The sequence below is a fragment of the Plectropomus leopardus genome, chromosome 10, assembly GCF_026936395.1.
Source record: "Plectropomus leopardus strain MGB_pleo_1.0 chromosome 10, ASM2693639v1, whole genome shotgun sequence".
Lineage (NCBI taxonomy): Eukaryota > Metazoa > Chordata > Actinopteri > Perciformes > Serranidae > Plectropomus > Plectropomus leopardus.
In genome coordinates, this window is record NC_142185.1 from 13,897,936 (window position 1) to 13,918,691 (window position 20,756).

The 20,756-nt window shown below is 40.2% G+C and overlaps 1 protein-coding gene across 1 annotated transcript in view; it reads right to left on the reverse strand.

The window, feature by feature from the left end:
• Positions 1–20,756, reverse strand: part of LOC121948703 (ephrin type-A receptor 6-like) — a 215,899-nt gene that overhangs the window by 183,533 nt on the left and 11,610 nt on the right. The window contains exon 2 of the mRNA XM_042494107.2: positions 18,741–18,805. Within this exon, the coding sequence (XP_042350041.1) occupies positions 18,741–18,805 (65 nt within the window). The remainder of the gene's footprint in view (positions 1–18,740; positions 18,806–20,756) is intronic.

A 20,756-nucleotide genomic window follows, 5' to 3' on the forward strand; every position in this document is an offset into this window, starting at 1 on the left:
ATTTTATTGGTCTTTAATAAATGAGAGGTTTTTCTAATCACTATCGAAAACTAACCTTTTTCTGGTCTGCACTCCAAACTGATGAGTCCAAAGCAGGGGTCAAACTGATCTCAACTTTAGCCAAACATTGGAGTCAATGATGACGACAAGTCTGGCATTACAAACTGCAGAAAAGGTCAACGCCATCCCAGTCTCGCTCATCTCTTTCTCTCAGTCCCGATTCACTTAAATTCAAATCCGCTTTATTAGTCTGACACACAAGACACCTGTATTGCTGAAACAACATTGTATTGATTGAGGCACAGCAATATTATGTTGTCATCTGGTATTGTTGGAGACGTATGAAGGAGTCAATAAGATATGATCCTTTTGGCAAACACAACGGACTCTAAAACAGCAATTTACGGTAAAGGTTATGTTGCTTATTGCATGTATGATCTTATCTGTCTTTGCTAAATCTTGATACATATTTTCATGTTCAGTATGTCCTTGCAGCACCTCTTCATGTTTGTTTTTTTAATAAAACAACACATCAACCACAACTCAGTCTTGCTGTAGCAGCTATTTGATTTCCAACCAAAAAACTCTGTAATTAATACCTCAGAGTGCACCTGAAGGCTGTAGTATTATGAGAAGACAAGCCATGATTAAACAGAATTAAAAAAATAACTGCGTTATCTGGAGTAACATAATAAATACCACTTCAATTCTAATGTTTCATTTAGTTAATTATACTGTCCTCCCTCTGCAGACATACAGGATGAAACACACAAACACACCCACGACACATTGCCTCTCGCCTGTTTTCACAGTCTGTTGCTCTCTGTTAAGAAGAGGCTGTCAGAGAAACAGAGAGAGAGAGGGGGTGGGAGAGAGAGGTAGTGAAAGTGACGAAATGGGAGAGAGATATCAAGAGGATGAGGAGGGGAGGGGGGTGAACAGCAACGAAGTCACAAGACAGTAAGACAGAGCGGACAAGAGGTAAAGAGAGGAAGGTGAATGCTGAGCTGTATGTAACAGTGTGTGTGGATGATGCGTGTGTGTGTTGCAGAACTCATGTATGCTTAAGGGCCAAATATTCTCTCATAACAATGAAAAAAGATAAGGAAAATACTCAGTGGAGAAGAGTTTTCAAGGGATGCTTTAGGATAAAGAGTGAAGGTTAAGTTGAGAATTTGGATTACTGTAGGATTAGGGTGGTGGGATGTAGCTTAAACACAGTGATTGCTGCAAACAGCCTGTGATACCTGACATTGAATTTAAGAGTAAAACTCAAAATAGTGAGAAAAACAAAACAAAGTATTCTAAGCTTGCAATGCCAGTACATTTCCAAAGAAATGTCCAAAATATTAAGTGAATATTCTAAGCCTCTGATATCTTGATGATATTAATGGTGTGCATTAACAGTTTTGATTTTCTGACAGAGATAAATAGTTCAGCTGTGTTCAGTCTCTTACTCTTGTGACCTCTTGATGCTCAATCCTGAGATTGTTCTGTGAATATTTTTCTAATAAATAATAATAATAAACTTCTGATCAGCTCATATTCATATCAGGCTTAAAGTAGCAAGTTCCAGTTATGATAATAAATCATTAAATTTCACATTATACAGATGGAGCAACATCTCTATAAAAATTTCAGTAAAAACCGAACAGTACAATTTTTATTGGAGTAGGTTGTATTACAGTATTGTTGTCATAGACTTCATAAGTTTTAGCTACGTGCACCTAATAAACTGGCAACTGGTCTTACATGTAAGGATGTAAAAGCTATAGGTAACCTTCACTATGTCCTCCTGGCTTTGATTGGTTGTTTTTGTTTAGGTACAGTGGATTCTTGCAAATGCCTTTCAAAGCACTAGGAGGAGACATAAAAAACATGATTTTTTCACAGATTATCTGCCTTATGGACTACTGACAGAATATAGTGACAGTTTCAGCAAATATGACAAACCGTTATTTTTTATAAAAGTTATACTGTAGCTTTAAAGGTATATTACACAGGATTGTTAGCCACGTTTTGCTCACCAGTGAAAATGAAAATAAAAGCCAACTGCAGATTAACTCCTATTTGGCTTTACACATTGCTATATTTGCTTTTTTTTGGTGTTGTGTCTCTTAATGCCTCCTTCCTGCAGTAAAAAAAAAAAAAAAAAGAGAAAATACAAGAAGAAAAACACACCGCCACACACTTAGCCAAGGTTAGTCAAAACATCCATTAGGACTCTTTGATACTTCCAGGATGCACAACATTGTTTTAGGTTTGCCGTCTGGGTTTTAAGTTAGCGTGCTGCTGTCTCTCAAACCATGTCTGTCTGTCTGTCTGGTAACCGTAGGAGACATCTTCCCTTAGCGAAGCCATCTGACTCCAGTCTGTAACGCTTAAACAAGCCTGACTGGAAATGAGCACAGACAAAACGGGATTGTCTGGCCAGCTCGATCAATTAGGACAGAGTGAGCAGCAAAGAGGAGAGGCAGAGAAAGCGTGTGGTGAGGCATGGCTTTCAGCATCCTCAGAATTTGTATAAAATGTTAAGTGCATTTTAGAGAGCTTGCCAGACAAAACATTCATCTTGGATGAAACCGAATCCCTCTGACAGGAACCGTCTTCTGACCCCAAACGCCCCTGCGCACCTTCCCGTGTAGGATCTAAGATCTAGACTGAAGTTGGACTTGAGAGCTTAGAGGAAAACAAGATATTTCTATCTCCCATTGTTCTGTCTCTGCTTGTAAAAGAGACAAAGAGGATAAACTGTGGAGCTTCAGGGAAGGAATCTTAGCCAAGTGACCCTCTTCTATCTTTCTTCTATCACAGCTCTAACTCTTTTTCACTAAAGATGGTGAAGAATACAGATGAGAAGCAATCACCTGTACGGTTACTTGGGAATTATTCGCATAAACGGCAATATTATATACTGAAATATAAATATAGTACAGCACACAGCATACATGATCACTGGCTAATAATATATTTGCCAGTGATTCTTCTTTCTCCTCTTTCTCCCCAGATATGTAGCTTATAAGTGGGTTTTGGAAGCTTTAGAGACAAATGGTATTAGATGCAGGGACTTCGACATTGTTGAGGGTTTAGTAAATTGATACCACGGGTGAAAGGGAGAAGAGGGGAGGGAAAAAGGAGGCGGTTTTGTCCTGCGGTGCTGTGATCAATCTTGCACCCTAGCATTTTGTTACAGCATGCAGCAGGACTCCTATCCATCCATACCCTCCACTGGTTTGAATTGGGATTGAGGGTTTTTTTTGGAAGGTGAGTGGTGATTTATTCTCAGATTGAATGAGCTGAAATGGACTGTTTCCTGTTTGCCCCACCAGCAGTTTTACGTAGAAACATGTAAACTGTCCTCAGCTACCAGGAGAAATAAGTTCTTATATAATTTCAATTTGAGGTCCTGCGCAACTGGCACATTTCTCTCTGTGTCCCTCTGTTCATGGGACTGGGGCAGACACAAACGATGAATATTGATGCAAATTATTTGAACCCATTGGAAAAGCATTTGACTTTTTGAATATGTAAGGGAACCGTTTCAATTTTCAGCATGACAGGATGTGTGACCTTCACTAGCTGCAGCAGTGCACTGATGCAGCAGCATCGGCGGCTGTAAAGGGTGTAATCCATGTGTAACAGAGATGGATGGCGGTCATCTTTATTGTATAAACTCCTGCTGAGATGCAACAATGTGTCCTGAAAGAGGGGACGGACTGGTGGGAGAGATGGTGGAGTGCTGGGGGCGGGAGATGTCTCACACTTGGGCAGATTATGAGGTTATTATTTTTAAGAGTGAAAATTGATACTTTATGTTGCTGGCTATGTGTGTGGTTAGCGATAAATACAGGGTAATCCTCCTGCTTCAGGGAAGGGCTTTTCCAGGCCAGCAAACACAATCAGTTCACTGTATAAAATGTATCATAGACTTGATCTTTCAATCAGTTGCTTGATTGTATCAGTGAACATATGAAAAATAAACCAAAGATATTAAATTAAATTAATCAAATACATCTTTTTTATGTATGCATCTTCATCTGACAGCCTTTTCTACATTAATTCTTTTTGTTTTTGTGGAACCTGACAACAGTGAAGCAGGATTTAGACAGGTGAGAACTAAAATCTGGCATAGAAATATGCCCGACCAGTTCCACTGACCGACCTAAGTCATCCTGCTAAGTTCCCAAGAACTCAGGGCTGTCCTACTGTGAGCGCTTGAGGGCACTCTAGTTTACTTTTTCAGCAATTTATATACCCTTCCCCGTAGTTCACAATTCTGCAGACTTTGCTCAAGGGAATAACCCACAATGCATAGCGCTGTGAGGTTAAAATAGTAACAAAGGAGTGCCCTGGTGGCCTAGGGGTTAAGGCTACAACCATAAATTGCAGATGTCCCTGTTTTGGGTCCAGCCAGGGGACTTTTGCTGATTGTCATTCTCCATTCCTCCTCCCCTCTACTCTGCTATCTAATAAAGGGCATATAATGACCAATACAATTCAAGCTTTAGGTGTTGTAATTAGGGTAACAACGGTATTAGATTTTCACAGTACAAAAACTAGGGTTCCCACACATTTCCAACCAATGAATTTTCAAAATCTTTCCAAAACTTTTCCATAGCATTTCACCCCATTTCCATTACTTAATTTCAATAGTTTAAAATGGGTAGGCCTGTAAATCCACACTTCCCGGGAATATATGAATAAGCAAAGTGCTGCGCTGTGTTAACATATCTGCAAATATCATATCTGGTATATCGAGAAGGGACACAAAATGATAACAAAGGGACACACACACACACACACACACACACACACAGACAGATCCCCACAACTTTGCATTGATTAATCTTGTTTGGAATATCTTCTTTTCCGTTTATGGATGTCAAGGGGCGATCACACCAAAACGCATCGTGCCAGATGCGACCACTCCAAAAAACGCTTTGGAAGCACATCTGTAAAAACAGCTGGGAACACCTGTGTAGCAGGGCTGCGTGCTTGTGGCCAAAAGTGACATTGACGAGCAATCTGACTCCGCGCCTTGAGCGGAAAAGTTGAAAATATTTTAACTCTTCCTGGCTCCCAAAAACGGACAGACAATCATGTCATGCAACAGCAAGAGCGCAGCACCAGATAGGTGTGCTGTACCATCGGAAAACAACGGTTTTGCTGGTGACGCTTCTCTAGCGATGCCTCCTAGCGACGCGTCTCAGTGTGTTCACCTCTTCAGGTTGGTTTTACATCAACAGCTCTTTCAGCAGCTCACTGACATGTCCCTGTCCAAACAATACAACAGGTGAAGATGTATTCTGTTCTATTTTCATGACAAAATACAATAAACCATATGTACTGTAGACTAGGAGTTACATCTCAGTGTGTGTGCGTGTGTGTGCATCTTCCCTTGGTTTTCTATCAGACCACAGAGAGTGTGACAAATGGATGTGTCAGAGCTTGATGGAGCACTGCGATTGCTCTGCTAGGCACAAAGCTATTACAAGACTATATAGACAGCCCCAAAGAAAAATCCTGTTTCAATCAACCACACATAATCTGGGAGACAAAGAAAGATGTTCAACTGTTGGTATGAGGAGTCGCACTCTCGTCCTGAAGGAAGATCGTTTTCTAATACAGAATTTAAATCTGTAAGTATCTCAGAAAGTTAAATCCAGATTCGTGTACAATTTTCCGCCACGCTGGCAGAAAGACACCTAAAAATTGCTATCTAGGACATGGGCGAGTAATAGCTGCTCGAGTGACATTGAATAGGGGACTGATTTTCTTAAATCTATTTGAGGTTCATAACTCATCAAAGTAAATGCTATTTTTTTCTGTAGATCTTAATGTACCATCTGGGTTTCACAGATTGATATTATAAAACAAATCAGGCAAAACACTTTAATTATGCTATCTTAAGAAATAATAAATAATTTCTATTTGCCTTACGTCCCTAAAATATCCCTTCATTCTGTGCTACTTAAACACTTACATAAAACCACACCAGCCTACTATCAAAATTCATAACATTTCCAAGGTAAGGCAAGCTCCAGTGCAGATTTCTGGCACTTTGAATATTAATCATTACTAAGTCTTCCCACACCACACTGAAATGATTTCTCCGCTCAGACATCTTAAATGTCAGAGATATTATAAAGGCGGCGTGTCATTTAGCAGGATTATGTACATGGAGCTTGCCAGGGCTTAAAGGCATTAAAATATTTTGACAAAATAGACTAATAAAAAGCTTTAACACAAGGTAGAAATTACAGAGCGCCTTAAGAGAATTTACCAAAGAGTCATTGGTATGTAGCATCAACACATATTAACAAATAAGCTTAAATTCCTGGTTGAAATTCCTGCCTGTTTTTTTTATCTGTTAGCTATTACAACCAATGCGTTATGTACTTCCACAAATGTTCTTTCATTTTTGTTGTCTAGGTTAGCCAAGTGTTTGTCTGCTGTGACCAAGATATAATGTCTTTTCTGGGGGCTGTAAGCAGCCTGCTGGCACTGCAGTAAATCCATTGTCAGTAAAGTGCAGAGTTGAGGTTCAGGTTTTGGAATACAGTAGACATACGTCAGTGTCGCTATAATATATTTTTCTGATGCAAGTCAAGTGAAACAGACAGGAGTAAACAGCCTAGTCGAGATAAAGAACCGTGACCTTGGGCAGGTTTCCTCCAACTGGGCCACCTCACTGTTCTTGTGAAGTGCATGTGCGCATGAGAATGTGTGCAGTAGCGTGTGTATGTATGTGTACTGGTGTGCCTGTGTGTGTGCATGAAAAAGAGATAGAAACAGAAAGGAACTGGTGATATTTGAGGAATAAACCTCTCTGTGCACTTGGATGTGTAAAGTGAGAAAGAAATAGAAATATCAGTAATAGAAATATCAGTGTGCAAAAATCAGTCTGTATCTTTGTGTTAGAGTGTGTGTGTGTGTGTGTGTGTGTGTGTGTGTGTGTGTGTGTGTGTGTGTGTGTGTGTGTGCGTGCGTGTGTGTGTGTATCAGCAGGCTGTCCCATTATTACAGTGTTCTTAGTCAATTCCTCGAGGAGCCCAACCCTCCCCAACTGACTGCAGCAATAGAACCAGAAACAGTCTCTTAGTTTTATTCTACAGCAGGTTTTTACCAAACAAGGTTTCCTACTCTCGATAGTACAATGAGTAAGGATCCACAGTTTGCCAAATCATTTATTTATTCATTTGATTAGAGTCTACAACTGTTTAATAAAAATCAAATAACACTGAAGGCTCATAATTAAGAGGGTAGAAGTGTATTCAGGGGTTCTCATTTTTACATGTTTACCTACAGCACTAAATAACCCTTAAAGGGACAGCTCAGCCCAAAACCAAAAACACATATTTTTCCTCCTACTTGTAGAGCTATTTATCAGTCTAAATGTATTTGGTGTGAGTTGCAGAGTGTTGGAGATATCAGCTAAGATGTCTGCCTTCTCTCCAATCCAATGGAACTTTGTGGCATTCGGCTTGTGATGCGAAGAGCGCCAAAAACAAGAACTTTCAAGAACTTTTGTCTTTGTATCAAACTACATCCGCATCAGCACGCTGGTCTTCCACTACCCAAAGTGTTACAGCTCAGCCAACGGGGACATCATTCATTTTTACATTTTACACCGTAACGTGCATGAGCCTCTCGTTTTAAGTACATGCAGGCTTCCCTCTACACATTGATGGAGTTGCCCGATGTAGTTTGGTAGAAAATAATTCCTACACGAAACTGTTCATAACAAGGTCTGTGGATTATATTGGGTAAGTGGGTCATGATTTCTAAAGGAGACATTGCTGTTGAGTTTTTCAAATGTTTTTTTCTTTTTTGGTATTTCGAGCACCACAAGCCAAGTGCCATCTAGTTCCATTATATTCGTGAGAAGGCAGACATCAGTATGACCTATCCCAGAATTTCACACCAAAACAATCTAGATTTATAAAAGGCTCTATTTTGGGGTGAACTGTCCCTTTAAGAGACTATTCTTTACAGCAGTGTTTACACTTTGCTAAGGTTTAAAAAAGAAAAGCCTAAAGAGCTGTTTTCTTCTATATGACTGACTATGACTGTCTGCATTTATGGCTTGTCTACTGTCTGAATATATAACTTCTGATTATCTGCCTGTCTGCTAATGCATGATTGACTGCTTGAATACCAGTGTAACTGTGTAACTGCTTGTCTAACTACCTATAAAAAATGAATGGTTTCCTGGCTTTAACCTCTCCCTGTCCCACTGCCAGTGTCTTTCTCCCTTTCTCTATCCTTCTCAGTGTCTGTCTCCCTTTGCTTATGCATTTAGAGCAGGAGTTTTCTGCCAGCATTTGTCGGTTCATCTTAAAGCAAACACACATCCCGAGTTTTGTTCCCTTCCAGTGCACTGACGTCAATATGCAGCAAAGGTGGGATGAGGGAAGGAGGGGAGGGGATAAGGGTGGTCACACCAGGGGAGGGTGGAAGAAATTGGGAGACACAGGGAGGCAAGAGAGGACAACAGGAGGAGAGGAAAGGGTTAGATGGACAAAGACGATTGAAGAGAAAAGGAAGGAGGGATTTCTATACTCAGTCTGTAAAATTGCACTTGACACTTGAGGATTTATCTTCCCTTGGGGCTAAACAGCCTCAACACTGCACTCATAATTCACAGTAAGGCAAGTACTCTTCTGATCACTTCACATTTTCATGAGCCATTTGCTCAAAAAACTGGAAGCCATGATTCAGCCCTATAGGTGGAAAAGCTTAAAATATTGATACAATATGTGTATGAAAGTTTAACTGGGAAAATCCAAGTACAAAACCATGGTACAATCACTTCACCAGCCCAGACAACTCTGTTAGTATGGTTGAAACACAAAAAAATACATAAGAGTGTTACAGAGAGGTGCTTCTGTCTAACATCTTTGGCTGACCTTAACTGGCAAAAGCAGGAATTTTTACTTTGGCCTTTTGGCAATAATGTCAAGATATAAATCGAGATACAACATTCGTTTGGCTGCGTTTGTGCTCATGTGTGCATGTCTATCTACAGCTAATCTCGAACACTACTCGACCAATCAGCCTAATATTTTGTTTTCATATTTATGACTATATGCTGAAGGACTTCTCGTGGTCTTATACCATCATTGACTAATGGCTCCTCACTCATCTTAACTGCCCGAGGGGAGCTGGAAGTTTTCTGGCTAGTCTAAAGAAACAATCCTTATCTAGTCTGTTAAAAGCCACATTTTGCCCTTCAAAAACTCACATCCATAGAAAAGATTGTTAGCATTTTGAACCAGAGTGTCTGCAGATTCTATGATGATCCGCTAAACTTAGGCACAATACAAAATGAACATTTTTGTTATCTTTCCTAAAATCTTGACTGTTAGGGAGCCAGGAGTGACAATTCCACAAAGTACAGCTGCACCACCTTTCAGCTGCCGCAGCAGTGACCTGGTTTTATTCAGTTCACTACATGGTGTCATACAACCCTGGGAGTGTTTCAGAAGCGGAGCAATTAGAATTGCAGATTTTGTTTTTTTGTTGTTTTTTTTTCCTTATATGTGCTTCTACCATAAGTACATTTGTAGTCTACATAGTTAAAAACAGACAGTACACATATTTTGGATCACCTCTGAAATGCACTGTGGTGCGTCTGTTGGACTTATCTAGCGGCCGTGATGAGATCTGCATTCTATTATTCTATTTCTAGTTTGAAATGTATTTAAAGTTCAGCATAAGACCAAAGGTATAGACTTTTAGTCCAAAATTGACCTCTATCAGCAGTAGCAGAAATGGCAAAAGACAAAAAAAAAAAAAAAACAAACAAAGCAGAAGTAATTGTGGAAACTACCTCACCAAAAGAAAATAAGCCTGGTTACTCGGCTCTTGGGAAAACGGAAACAGCAACTTTGCAACAGCAGAACCAACAATAATACCACTTGGAAACACTGGGAGGAGGAAGTTTTCACTTTGACTGATAGTTCCAAAAGTAAGTCTGTGAACATTTTTACATAAAGTATTTTTCACTTTTAATATTTAATTTTTACAGTTTATATAAAAGATGTTCTACTAGACCACTTTTGATGTTTTTTTCCATTGATGTACTGTTTGTCTAGAAACCTTATCCTTGAAATATTCTTTATTTAGACTGAACTATTGACCTGTTGTGTCTGAAACATAATGTTCTATAAAGATTTCCAGAGCTTTTCACTCCTCAAAGGAAACACAAGTCTGCCTGTCTAAACTCTGCCTGTCTTACAGCAACCGCATATTCTATTTTCTCTGCTGCTTCCCGTATTCATGTATTCAGCTGCTGCATTCAGCAAGGCGCTAATAACCTCCTCACTCTTCCTTTCCTCTACTCTCTCCTCTTCTCTCCATTTGCATCCATCCACTGCCTCGACCCTCCCTCTCCCTGCTTTCGTACTCTTTCTCTAACTCACTGTATTCCTCACACGGTGAGGGAAAGCCCAAAAAGCTGTCAGAATATGTTCCAAGACAGTCTGCTGTCAGCGAGATGCCGAGTGGGAGCGCATTAGATATTGGCCTCGGTGTGTCCCTGACAAGAAACAAGCCAATTAAGGAATCCCCCGGCACTGCTTAAGCCCGGTTATGGCAGAGGTCCCCGAGACGAACACTGGTGTGCTAAATCATCATACCTTTTTTTATATTAGAGCCTCCGTGGGGAGAAGTGGAGTGATTCTGGATTATTCCCCCCGTTTTCTCTTTCTTTCTCGCAGCGCTGCCGGCCATCACTCAGCAGCACGCCGCGGAGAAGTTTATCTGAGCTATGAAGGACACTGACATACAGATTTCCCTCTCTCTCCTCCTCTCTGTTGTTCAGAGCTCACTCTCAAGGCTAATAGTATTAGAGAGGGAGGAAGTGCTTTGAGATAAGCCTCAGGTCGCGTAGTTGCAATCAATTACTGTGGTTAAATATTGCAATAAAAAGATTAAGGATTAGCATTGGGGGAAAGTAAAGAGGCTTGAGAGGGCGTGCAAATGCCTTCGCCAGTGTGAAAGCACTTGAATGTGCGATTGGTGTGTTATTCATCTCATTCACTTTCGCTCTCACGAGTTACATCCGATCACTTCCTGACATGGCCTCCTATCTCCCTCTGTGCCTCCTTCTCTCTCTCTCTCCAGCTCCATCTCTGGCTGCCAACACCCCCCTCATGCCCCCAAACTCAAACCAACAAATCTGACGGCAATCCTCGGAAAACTTTCCCCGAAACTGACAGACCGATTTGTTCAGAGGAATTATTGTCAACTTGCAGCTGCCGGAGCTTATTCCTGTTGTATTGGGAGAGTGATAAAGAAAGCTGGGTATTATCGTGGCACATCATCATACAATAACACAGTGGGAGGCTGCATGATAAAAGTCAAAGCTACAGAAGGAAAAATCATAAATGATTTGGCATCCAAAACTGTGTGAATAAGATACTTTGCGTCCCCAGTCTGTCAATCCCAAGTCCATTTGTTACAACTGCTACAGCGTCCTACTTAACCAGCAGGGAGCAAATGATGTCGTTTTTGGAAAACAGTGGAGCTCAGTGTCACACAGGAATAAGAAATATAAACCTTTTTTTAAATTATTCTTCCAAAATTGGATTATTAGGGACATTAACAAAGAGCCCTTGCAACAAAATACTAACTTCTCCAATTAGTTTTTTAATAATTGATCTTATTATATAAAAAGGTAATTCATGTTGTTGATTACAGAATTACAATTGTTTTTGTTGTTGTTGTTGTTGAATGAAATAAATCACTTCCCAGTGTATTATTGGACCCAAATGCAATGAATTACAAGTTTCAAATCTACAGATGCCTGTCCTGAATTTGGAGGCTTTCTGGTTACCATATGAAGAAGAGGGTGAGATGCTCTCTGCAGTAACTTCAATGGGAATAGCAGTACAGGTAAGTTTACCAAAGAGGCCTGTTATGAACACATATACATATTTAAACACACTTAAAGTGTCCTTTTTGGAACATATAAGACAAAAACTGTTGCATGGCTTGGTACCAAACACAACACTTTCAAGTCTACCAACCAAAATTGTTAGTACTACAGATTGATATTAAAACCATCCATGTCAAATTTCAGTACCTAGGAGTGCATCTGGGTGAGTTAAGTGGCTGAAGTGCTGCAAAATGTCCCAAAGCCAGGAACTTGGCCACAGAACAGCGTCAGTTCCCTCCCAAGCCAAAACTACTGCTGCAGCGCCACTTTTCCACGATAGTTTCGGCGTCTGGTCTATTTTCTTTTCTATATTAATTCATTGAGAGCCTAGTATCATCATCACACACTCACACACACACACATGCAAGTAAACAGACAGAAGATTTGCTCTAGGTGTGATTAGAAAAGAACAAGAGAGTGTTTTAGTCTACTACTTCATCCCTGCAGCTTGTTTAAAAAAAATATTTTTGTTATTACAGATAAAGTAAAATAGCAAGAAAGTACGGAATTCCATGAACAGGAACCGGCACTGGTATCTGTTTGAATGTGAACTTTCCACGTCACTACATTTACATCAGACCTGTTTTACAATAAAGTTTCTTAGTATTGTCACATCTAGTGTCAATATCATTTAAAATCTGCATCATATCCATATTACAGGTAACAGTGATAACACAGTGACTGACTACTATTCAAGAGAATCTTCAGTTAAATAAAATCTGCATATCCTCAGCTCTTAAAAAAACACGCCCATACACACATGCACACACACACAGACACACACACACACAGACAAATGTCTTGCTCTGAGCGGAGCACTTCTGAGGTATAGAGGTTGCACAGCCTAATATTTGACTGAGTAGTGTTCTGGCAGCAGTAAACCAGTGTGCCAGTGTTGTGCTCCCCGCTTACATAACGCAGTGTTTATACGCCCACAGTAGCTCTGACTTATTGGCTGCTTGGGATCTCTGACAATAGATAAAAATAGGATTATTTCCTCCCTTTATGATGGACAACCATCCCTCTTTGTCGTCCAACCTGCCTATGCTCAGTTTGCATTATGATGTCCGTGAGTGAAAACAAAAGGCAACATTAGGCATTCTTAATCCCTTAAAGCTGTTTCATGTAATTTAATAAATAAACTGCTCCTCTGTCTTGCTCCGCTCCCTGCCACCCCAACCCCCACCCCCCCATATACCCACCACTGGGAAATGACTCATGCATATTTCAGCAGTGTGTCTGCCCATTCTGAGTGGAGCTTATTGTGGCTGCATGCAGACGCCAAATCAACCCTCTTTTCGTTCTCCTCTCTCCTGTCTCTCCCTCATTCACCCCTCTGACGCCCTGTTCTTCATCACTGTTCAGCATTTCAGAACATGGCGAGAGAGGCTGAGAATAGAGACACACATCTTTCTCTCACAAAAAAACAACCTTGCAACATCTTTTTCCACTGAAGTATCAGCTTGCTGTTGGCGTTCTCGAGCACACACAATTATTAACTTCTGCTGGAGGAAAAAGTTTGCAGAGTCAAAGTCCTTGAAAGACATGGTATAGATCAGTTGCTGTTCAATATGCAGAAATCTAATGAGTAAAACCTTTGAGGGTGAATGTATTTTCTGACTCGGAGGATATTCCCACATTCAGTAAAGTCATTAACAAACATAACAACAATCCTCCTGGCATTCTTTCCCCTTGTGGGCCAAATGAAACAGGTCTATTTACTTTCCAAGCAGAGCAGGTATAAAATAATCAAAAGGCACCTTGCAATGAAGCCTGGGCATGACCAAGACGTATGATCGTGTTTACAGTGTGTAAACATCTGTTTGCAGCTTTCCACTGTGCTGGAGATGCCTGGGAAGTGGACCTACAGGGAAATGCATTCCAGTAATGGGGGAGACCAAGCACAATTAATTAATTGATTGAAGCATCTCAGACTTTGCCTGTAATTTCTGCTTTAATGAAAACTATTCCCAGGCAACCATGATAATTACACATAAGTGCGCACACTAGGAATTCACAATCTGGGACTGGTAATGAACTCTTACACTACCCATGCCAACAGCTCAATAAGACTAACTCTTACCACATCAGTGTCTTTTGAATGCCAAGATTAGCAAGAGGGGCAAAGATTAAAGCATGAGCTTATGTGAGTCAAATAAAATCACAGATTTTCTTACCTACCATAGGAAGTGTTGTAAAAAGAGGAGTGTTTTAACCCAATAAAACCAAAATATGGAGAAAAAAAGCATTTCTTTTCACCTTTCATATAATGTTGAAGGAGGCAAAAATGAAAGTTTTTAGGGAAGTGTTGCAACATTGGGCATAGTTGGGAGCAGATTTCTGTAACTGTGTTCACACTGTATAAAGACAGATGACACAACAGCTCCCTAAAAGTGAGGCCAAAACATCTCAAATGCCCCCTGGTGGCTGGTTGCAGTATAGGTCATAACTCCTCCCCCTCCATGTTGGGAATGGGACATGGGTAAAACTAAAAACTTGCTTACCTGTCAAATTAAAATTTCCCAAAGATGTTTTCTGTCTTTTTTGGTAGCTCCTACCATGCTGTGTGCTCATGCATTCTTTTTTTTTCGGATGAGTTTTTTAAAATTATTTTTTTAAATGAATCTGACGCTCAAAAAAGAGAGTTTGACATGATTGACAGCTCAGCAATCAGTGTGCTCACGATCAATGACTCTGCTCAGGGTTGTTTGGATGGGTGTTTAGATGGGAAGTTGACAACATGGAGATCGCCACTATGCAGGCTGTAGCTACGATGACATCACCAGTGCAAAATAGCAAGAGCTGTATCTGATATATTTTGGCCTCTTTTTTTTTTTTACAGGGGGAGCAAGTGGAGATGTATTGTCTGTCTTTAGTCTGTGGAACAAACAATCTTATGTTTTTGACCTGCTCCCAAGAAATGTTGCTTCAAACTTGGCTGTTGCAGGAATGTACATTGGATGTTTCTTACAAAACAATAATCTGTGATATGCACGGTAAACTAATAAAGGCTATAAATCAGGGTTTTCCACACATTTATTTGTGGCAGCCTGCCACCATTTTAAGATCTGCAGCCTTATATTGATTTTCTATCTTATAAGCTAGATGGTGTATTGGGTAATCTATTAGAACATACTGTTGGGTTATTCATGCGCCACACTCTGGGCACAGACAAAGCAGTAGAACATCAGGTGCAGTGAAAGTGAAACTTAACTCTTCACTGTGCTGGTTCTTAAAGTTTGCTTCCTCTCATCTCTACAGAAGATCAGCTCTGACCGGATTGACTGATCACCCGCAACTCAAACTCCTCAAACTGTGGCTGAGTAAAAAAAAAACAATTCATGACAAGTTCCACCTGTGCTGCGTTCACAGACCCCCAGAAAAGTCCAAATTTGAGAAGGGACACAGAATGATAAAAGAGCTCCCTGCTCCAAAACATGGGAACTGTAGTTCCGAGAAAGACGGTGCCATGTGTCAAAAAACCTGTGACAAAAGTTAACAATTTCACTGTGAGAGTGCAGTGTCAGACTTGGAAAACCCCTTTTTTTTTTTTTTTTTTTTTTTTGCGACTGAAGACATTTCATCTTCCAATTTTAAATAGATTATAGGTTCGGTTATTTGGCTGGCCCTCCTCTCTATAATATCTGACTGTAAGACAGAAGCTGTAAGGTTTCTGGGTCTTGTCAAGGACACTTCAAAATGGTTGTTGTCAGGATTATGCGGAATGCCACAGTGTCCTGTGTTGTAATGCTGGCAGACCACGATGACGTACTTGTGGTTAACCTTCCTCTTCTACAAAACCACTCACCTCCCTCTCTTTACAAGAGTTGTTTACTGGCTTTTGATAAAAACTCATCCATAAATACACACCCCAATTTCCACTTCACCTTCAAATTCATATCATACAACCAGCTATATTCCTGGCAAACTCATCATCAGGTAATCATGTTGGAGCAGTTACCGCATATGAAATTATTTTAAGATGTGCATTGGGGCGGACTGACTGACAGCAGTTTATATCCGGAACTAGAACCAGTGTGCGACTCTGATAGGCAGCTACATGGTGCGCTGCTGTATCGGCCTGATACCAGGCTGTGTCTAATATGGTGGGGATTGACTTCCTCTTGCTGGCTCGCCGGTAGTGAGGGGGATTTAAACTATTTTACCTCCCCAGATCTTCACACCTTCCCTCAGGCCCTCTCACCCCGATGCCTTAAATATTAATGGTAAATCGGAGGATAGTGGATGAGTGAGGATGGGAGAGGGCTGACAGCTTAATCATGGAGGCAGCAGCCTCCCTCTCTCCTCTTCCTTAACGCTGTGGGCGGCTGTCACCACGACCTACATGATGTAATCACCCCCATAACCCTGATATGGGCCACCAAGGGCCTTGCAGGGAGAGATAGAGTGACAGAGAAGGGCTTGGGGGACCTTAGGGATCTTCCAGCAGAGGATCATTTAAAGTCAAAACCCACAGAGAGTAAGCGTGAAGTCGTAAGGATCGAGGAGGATGGAGGAAACACTGCAGCGCTCCAAAAAAAGAGAAAAAGTCAGTGCTCTGAAACACTTACACCCAGCCTTAACAAGAGTAGGAGCTATTACAGACCCTTTACTTCATTTTGCTGTCACCTAACAACACAACAGGCACAGGCAGCTGCTTCTGTTTCTCCGATCCCTATAATCTCTAGATCACAACTAAATTAACCTGATTTTTTATTTTTACAGACATTGCACTCATTGGTTATAATGTTTTGATTATATCATTACAGTGAGAAGGAGGTGGTACCAAGTCATTGCTTAGCAAGTTGCAAGACAAGTCTTGAGTCTGCATTCATGCCCCAAGTCAAGTCTCAGGTCAGGACCAATAAGTCCCAAGTCATAAACTTTGAGTTTTGAGTCCTAGTTATAACGCACTCTTCACCAAATCTAATGTAATTTAAACAAAACTAATATATGAAATCTACAAAGATCATGAATACTTTTTAAAGTGTGTATTTATTTGTCAAATAAAAAAATGTGTCTTTCCAGTTGTAATTTTCAGCTCACATGTTTTGCACTCTTGATCTTTGTTGACCACCACGTAGTTGGGTTTTTTTTTTTGTATTCAGGTGAACACTTTATTATTTTTAGCAATGAATAATTGATTGTGGCACACTTTTTATATAACATGATTTTTAACCTTTGGGCTTGGGGATACGTATCAAGTATTTTCAAGTCAAGAAGCTCAAGTCCAAGTAAAGTCCTGAGTCAGTGGTATTAAAGTCATCAAATTTCTGACTCTAGTCTGACTTGACTGCAAGTGATGTAACTCCACTCCACACCTTTGCCATGACATATCATAAATGGCTTCCTTTAGGGTCATTTTTTAGCTAGAGCAGTGATGATGTCACACCTGAAGTTAAACCCCTGCTTGAATGCTTTGCTTTCAGCTAGCCAAAATGCTGCCTGTGTACTCTCTCTGTGCACATTGAACCACCAGCCTTCAGTAGAGGACAACTTTAGTTTTCCATTAATAAAAACAAACAAACAACAAAAACATATCGGTAATATGTTCTTTGCCTTTGTAGAAAATAAAGTAATAAATATTAGTATAGTAAAAAATATTTGTGATTAAAATAAAATGGATGGATAAATGTGTGTATTTGAAACTTTGGCATGTTTTGGTTGATGTAAACAGAAGCGTGATGTTGCCAAAGATCAGCTATGAGCTACGCCTCAGCCCTGTTTTATTAACTGATAAGGTAGGACACAGATCAAAATTGCAACTGCAGGCAGTGATCTCATTAAGTTAAACACTTTGCACTTGACATTTTGAAAAGACACTACATAAAAGAAGGTAACACTCCAGGCATTTTCCTGACAATAAACCACAGATTGGTTACCCTTACATCCTGGGAAAATGGGGAGTTAAACATCGCCAAATGAGGACTGAACATCAGAGCAACACAAAAATGGCTGGAAAGCCTCTGCCTTCATCCTATAATTCTTCTCCATCTTGAAATGGGCTGTGCCGTAGTTAACAAGTATGGAGACAAAATCGAGACAATGGAGGTGAACAAAGAGGTGGAAGTCGGCCAATTCTGTCTTTGTTGTTCTCTGTATGTAACAAGAAGACATTTTCAATCAGTCCCGCGGGTATTCTGACAGCGCAGAGAGGGAAAGGTTTTGATGCAACATGAAGGTTTTGATCTGAGGATGTCACAGTTTGTTGTCAGCACATCTATATTTCATTATTATGATAGCTTCAGTTTGGCACTTGCTACAATTTTCAAAGTTTTGATTTTCAGTTGGACAAGCTACTGTTGAGGAGCTGGGGGCACTTACTGCCAGTACTAAATTGGAATAACCCTTTCGACTGGCCAAAATACAGAATAAAGTACAAGACATGCAAGTTGCTGCGGTATAAAGGCAGCATTGTGAGCATGGGCTGGGCTGATCACTGGTCACTCTATATGCTTTCCTTTGGCTAACATTTTAAAAGTCAGTAAAATATTTCTGTGGCCCTAAAGGGACACAGGCAGAACAGGAATTGGTAGGAGAAGATTGGACAGCATAGGGAAAGGTTCCTTAGAGACCTTTACTCATTATCTGTTTCCAAGTTACAGTATTTCCCATGGGGATAGAGGAGTCTGAACAAAAACAAGGATGTGAATATGAAACACATTGCTGCCACCCATTCTGACTTGTTCAAATCAATATAATTGATCTAATTGATGCAGAAATGGTCATGCATTTTGAACAAGGCACACTGGACAGTCAGAGTGAAGGCAATAATTGGGAGAAGAGGTGCCCTCCTTACCCCGTTTATAGGATATGTCTTCCATCCAAGCTCTCCGAGCACAGACGTCGTATCCAGCAGCACAACTGAAATGGGAAAAAAAAAAGAGGCGAGAGGAAAATACAACCATTAGCAATCTGTCAACACACAAAAAGTCCTATTTTCACACTGGAAATTGAAATATCAGTCATAAACCTGTTCATTTAGACATTTTTTATATTAGCAGAAATGAGTTTCTCGGATGAATATTTATGAGCGAGGCACCGTGTACAGTGGGAGCAACATTTTTGTCACTTGGGAAACAATTTGGGTACTGATGGATTGCAGTCAGATTGCTGTCAACAGTCCATTCCCTCCCCTGCCATCCCGGTCCCCCATCTACAGCTTTACCTCAATCTCACTAACAATATGCTCTTCTTCTGCTGATGACTGAGCCTGTACAAGAGATTCAAACAGCTAAAGATCTGCCTTACAATCCTTTTCATGCTATAAGAAGTGTTTCATCATGGTAAACATTAATCAGTATCATGGTGCTGTTTTTAGGTATGTAAATGAGAGCTTTGGTATTACATTTCCTGGAGATTAATCTTGGTACAACATAATCTTATCATTGTCAGTTGACTGTAACCTTGCAGGAAGTGTTAAAAAAACAAACCAATTCTACCCAGAAAATATTGCCATCCTTGACAATATTTAGTCTTGCTCTCAAGGACAGTAGATTTAATAATTCAGGAGGAAAGCGTCTCTCCTAGAGACAAGTGATTTACAGTGAAAAGAAGCAGACATGGCTTGCTGAATTTACCTTCAGTGTGATTCCAGCAGAACACCACTAAATTAATTAAAAAAATGTTTTTACCTGTTACTTGTGACAACATTAGGGAATAGACAGATACGTTTCCTGTTGCATTTTTGAAAAATCCATAAATATTACATGGAGCCCATCCAGTCACCTTATCAAATGTGCAAAATGCACAGTATGTATGAAAATACAGTTATGTCCTAATTATGTTTGGATGCACTGCATTATGAAGTAGGTATAAGAAAACAATTGGTATTCAGGGAGAGAGTGTTATCTGGCAACAACAACAACACTAGACTCAAGAGGGCTGTTTAAAGCCTATCATTTCTCTCACATGAGTCATCAAAAATAAGTCGCCAAAAATCTCCTCTTTAAACTTGTCCTTGAGCAGCCATGGACTCAGATCTTAAATGTTAAGCTGTGAATCCCCACATGCTTTATTCTGACACTGATTTCTGACAAATCAAAGCGTATAAGTCTACTTGGATAACGACTGAGTTTTAAGTGTCAGTCAGTCATGAATGTCCACTTAGAGCTCTGTAAGTGGTCCTTGGGGGGCTCATTATGCCAACACAAATCTCTATCAGTGACAATATTTCCTGAGTAAATCTCCATTAACATCATTGCTCTGCGATAGAGAGTTATTGCAACTCAATGTACATCAAAGGAGATAGTAGTTTCAATGCTTTTGTATGATCATTTGCGAATTACAGTGTCAAAAGAGATATTTATATCTGTGAACGTACCCTGAACATCAAGGCTAGCAAAGGGAAGGAAGAAGGGACATTTTTTAATCTGTCTGTTCCCCAGCTATGAGCCAGTACACCTCTGATGGAGCGTGGTTGACAGAGATTGCCCAGCATCTGCTCACTGAGGTTTTCATTGTGTGTGCATGTATGCGTCTGTCATTCACAACTAAATGCTTCTCTACGTCCACTCATCTCCCAGAGAGCTGGTATAGGAAACACTGCTGTGACACAATGTAACATCTGTTTTGGATCAAGCCAAATGGGTGTATCGTGACATCGAAGAGTTAATAAAACCATCCATGAAAGACCCCCATGCTGTCAGAGTCAAAATACAACACAAGCAAAAAATAAGTCTGATGCTCTCTGTATCAGTGTGTATGTACATTAGACAAAAGTAAGTGAAAACACTACTCTGCGATAAATCTTGTTCTGATTGTAATGTAAACTAAACAGGGCTGTTGAATGATTGTCATTTCACTGTTAATCACA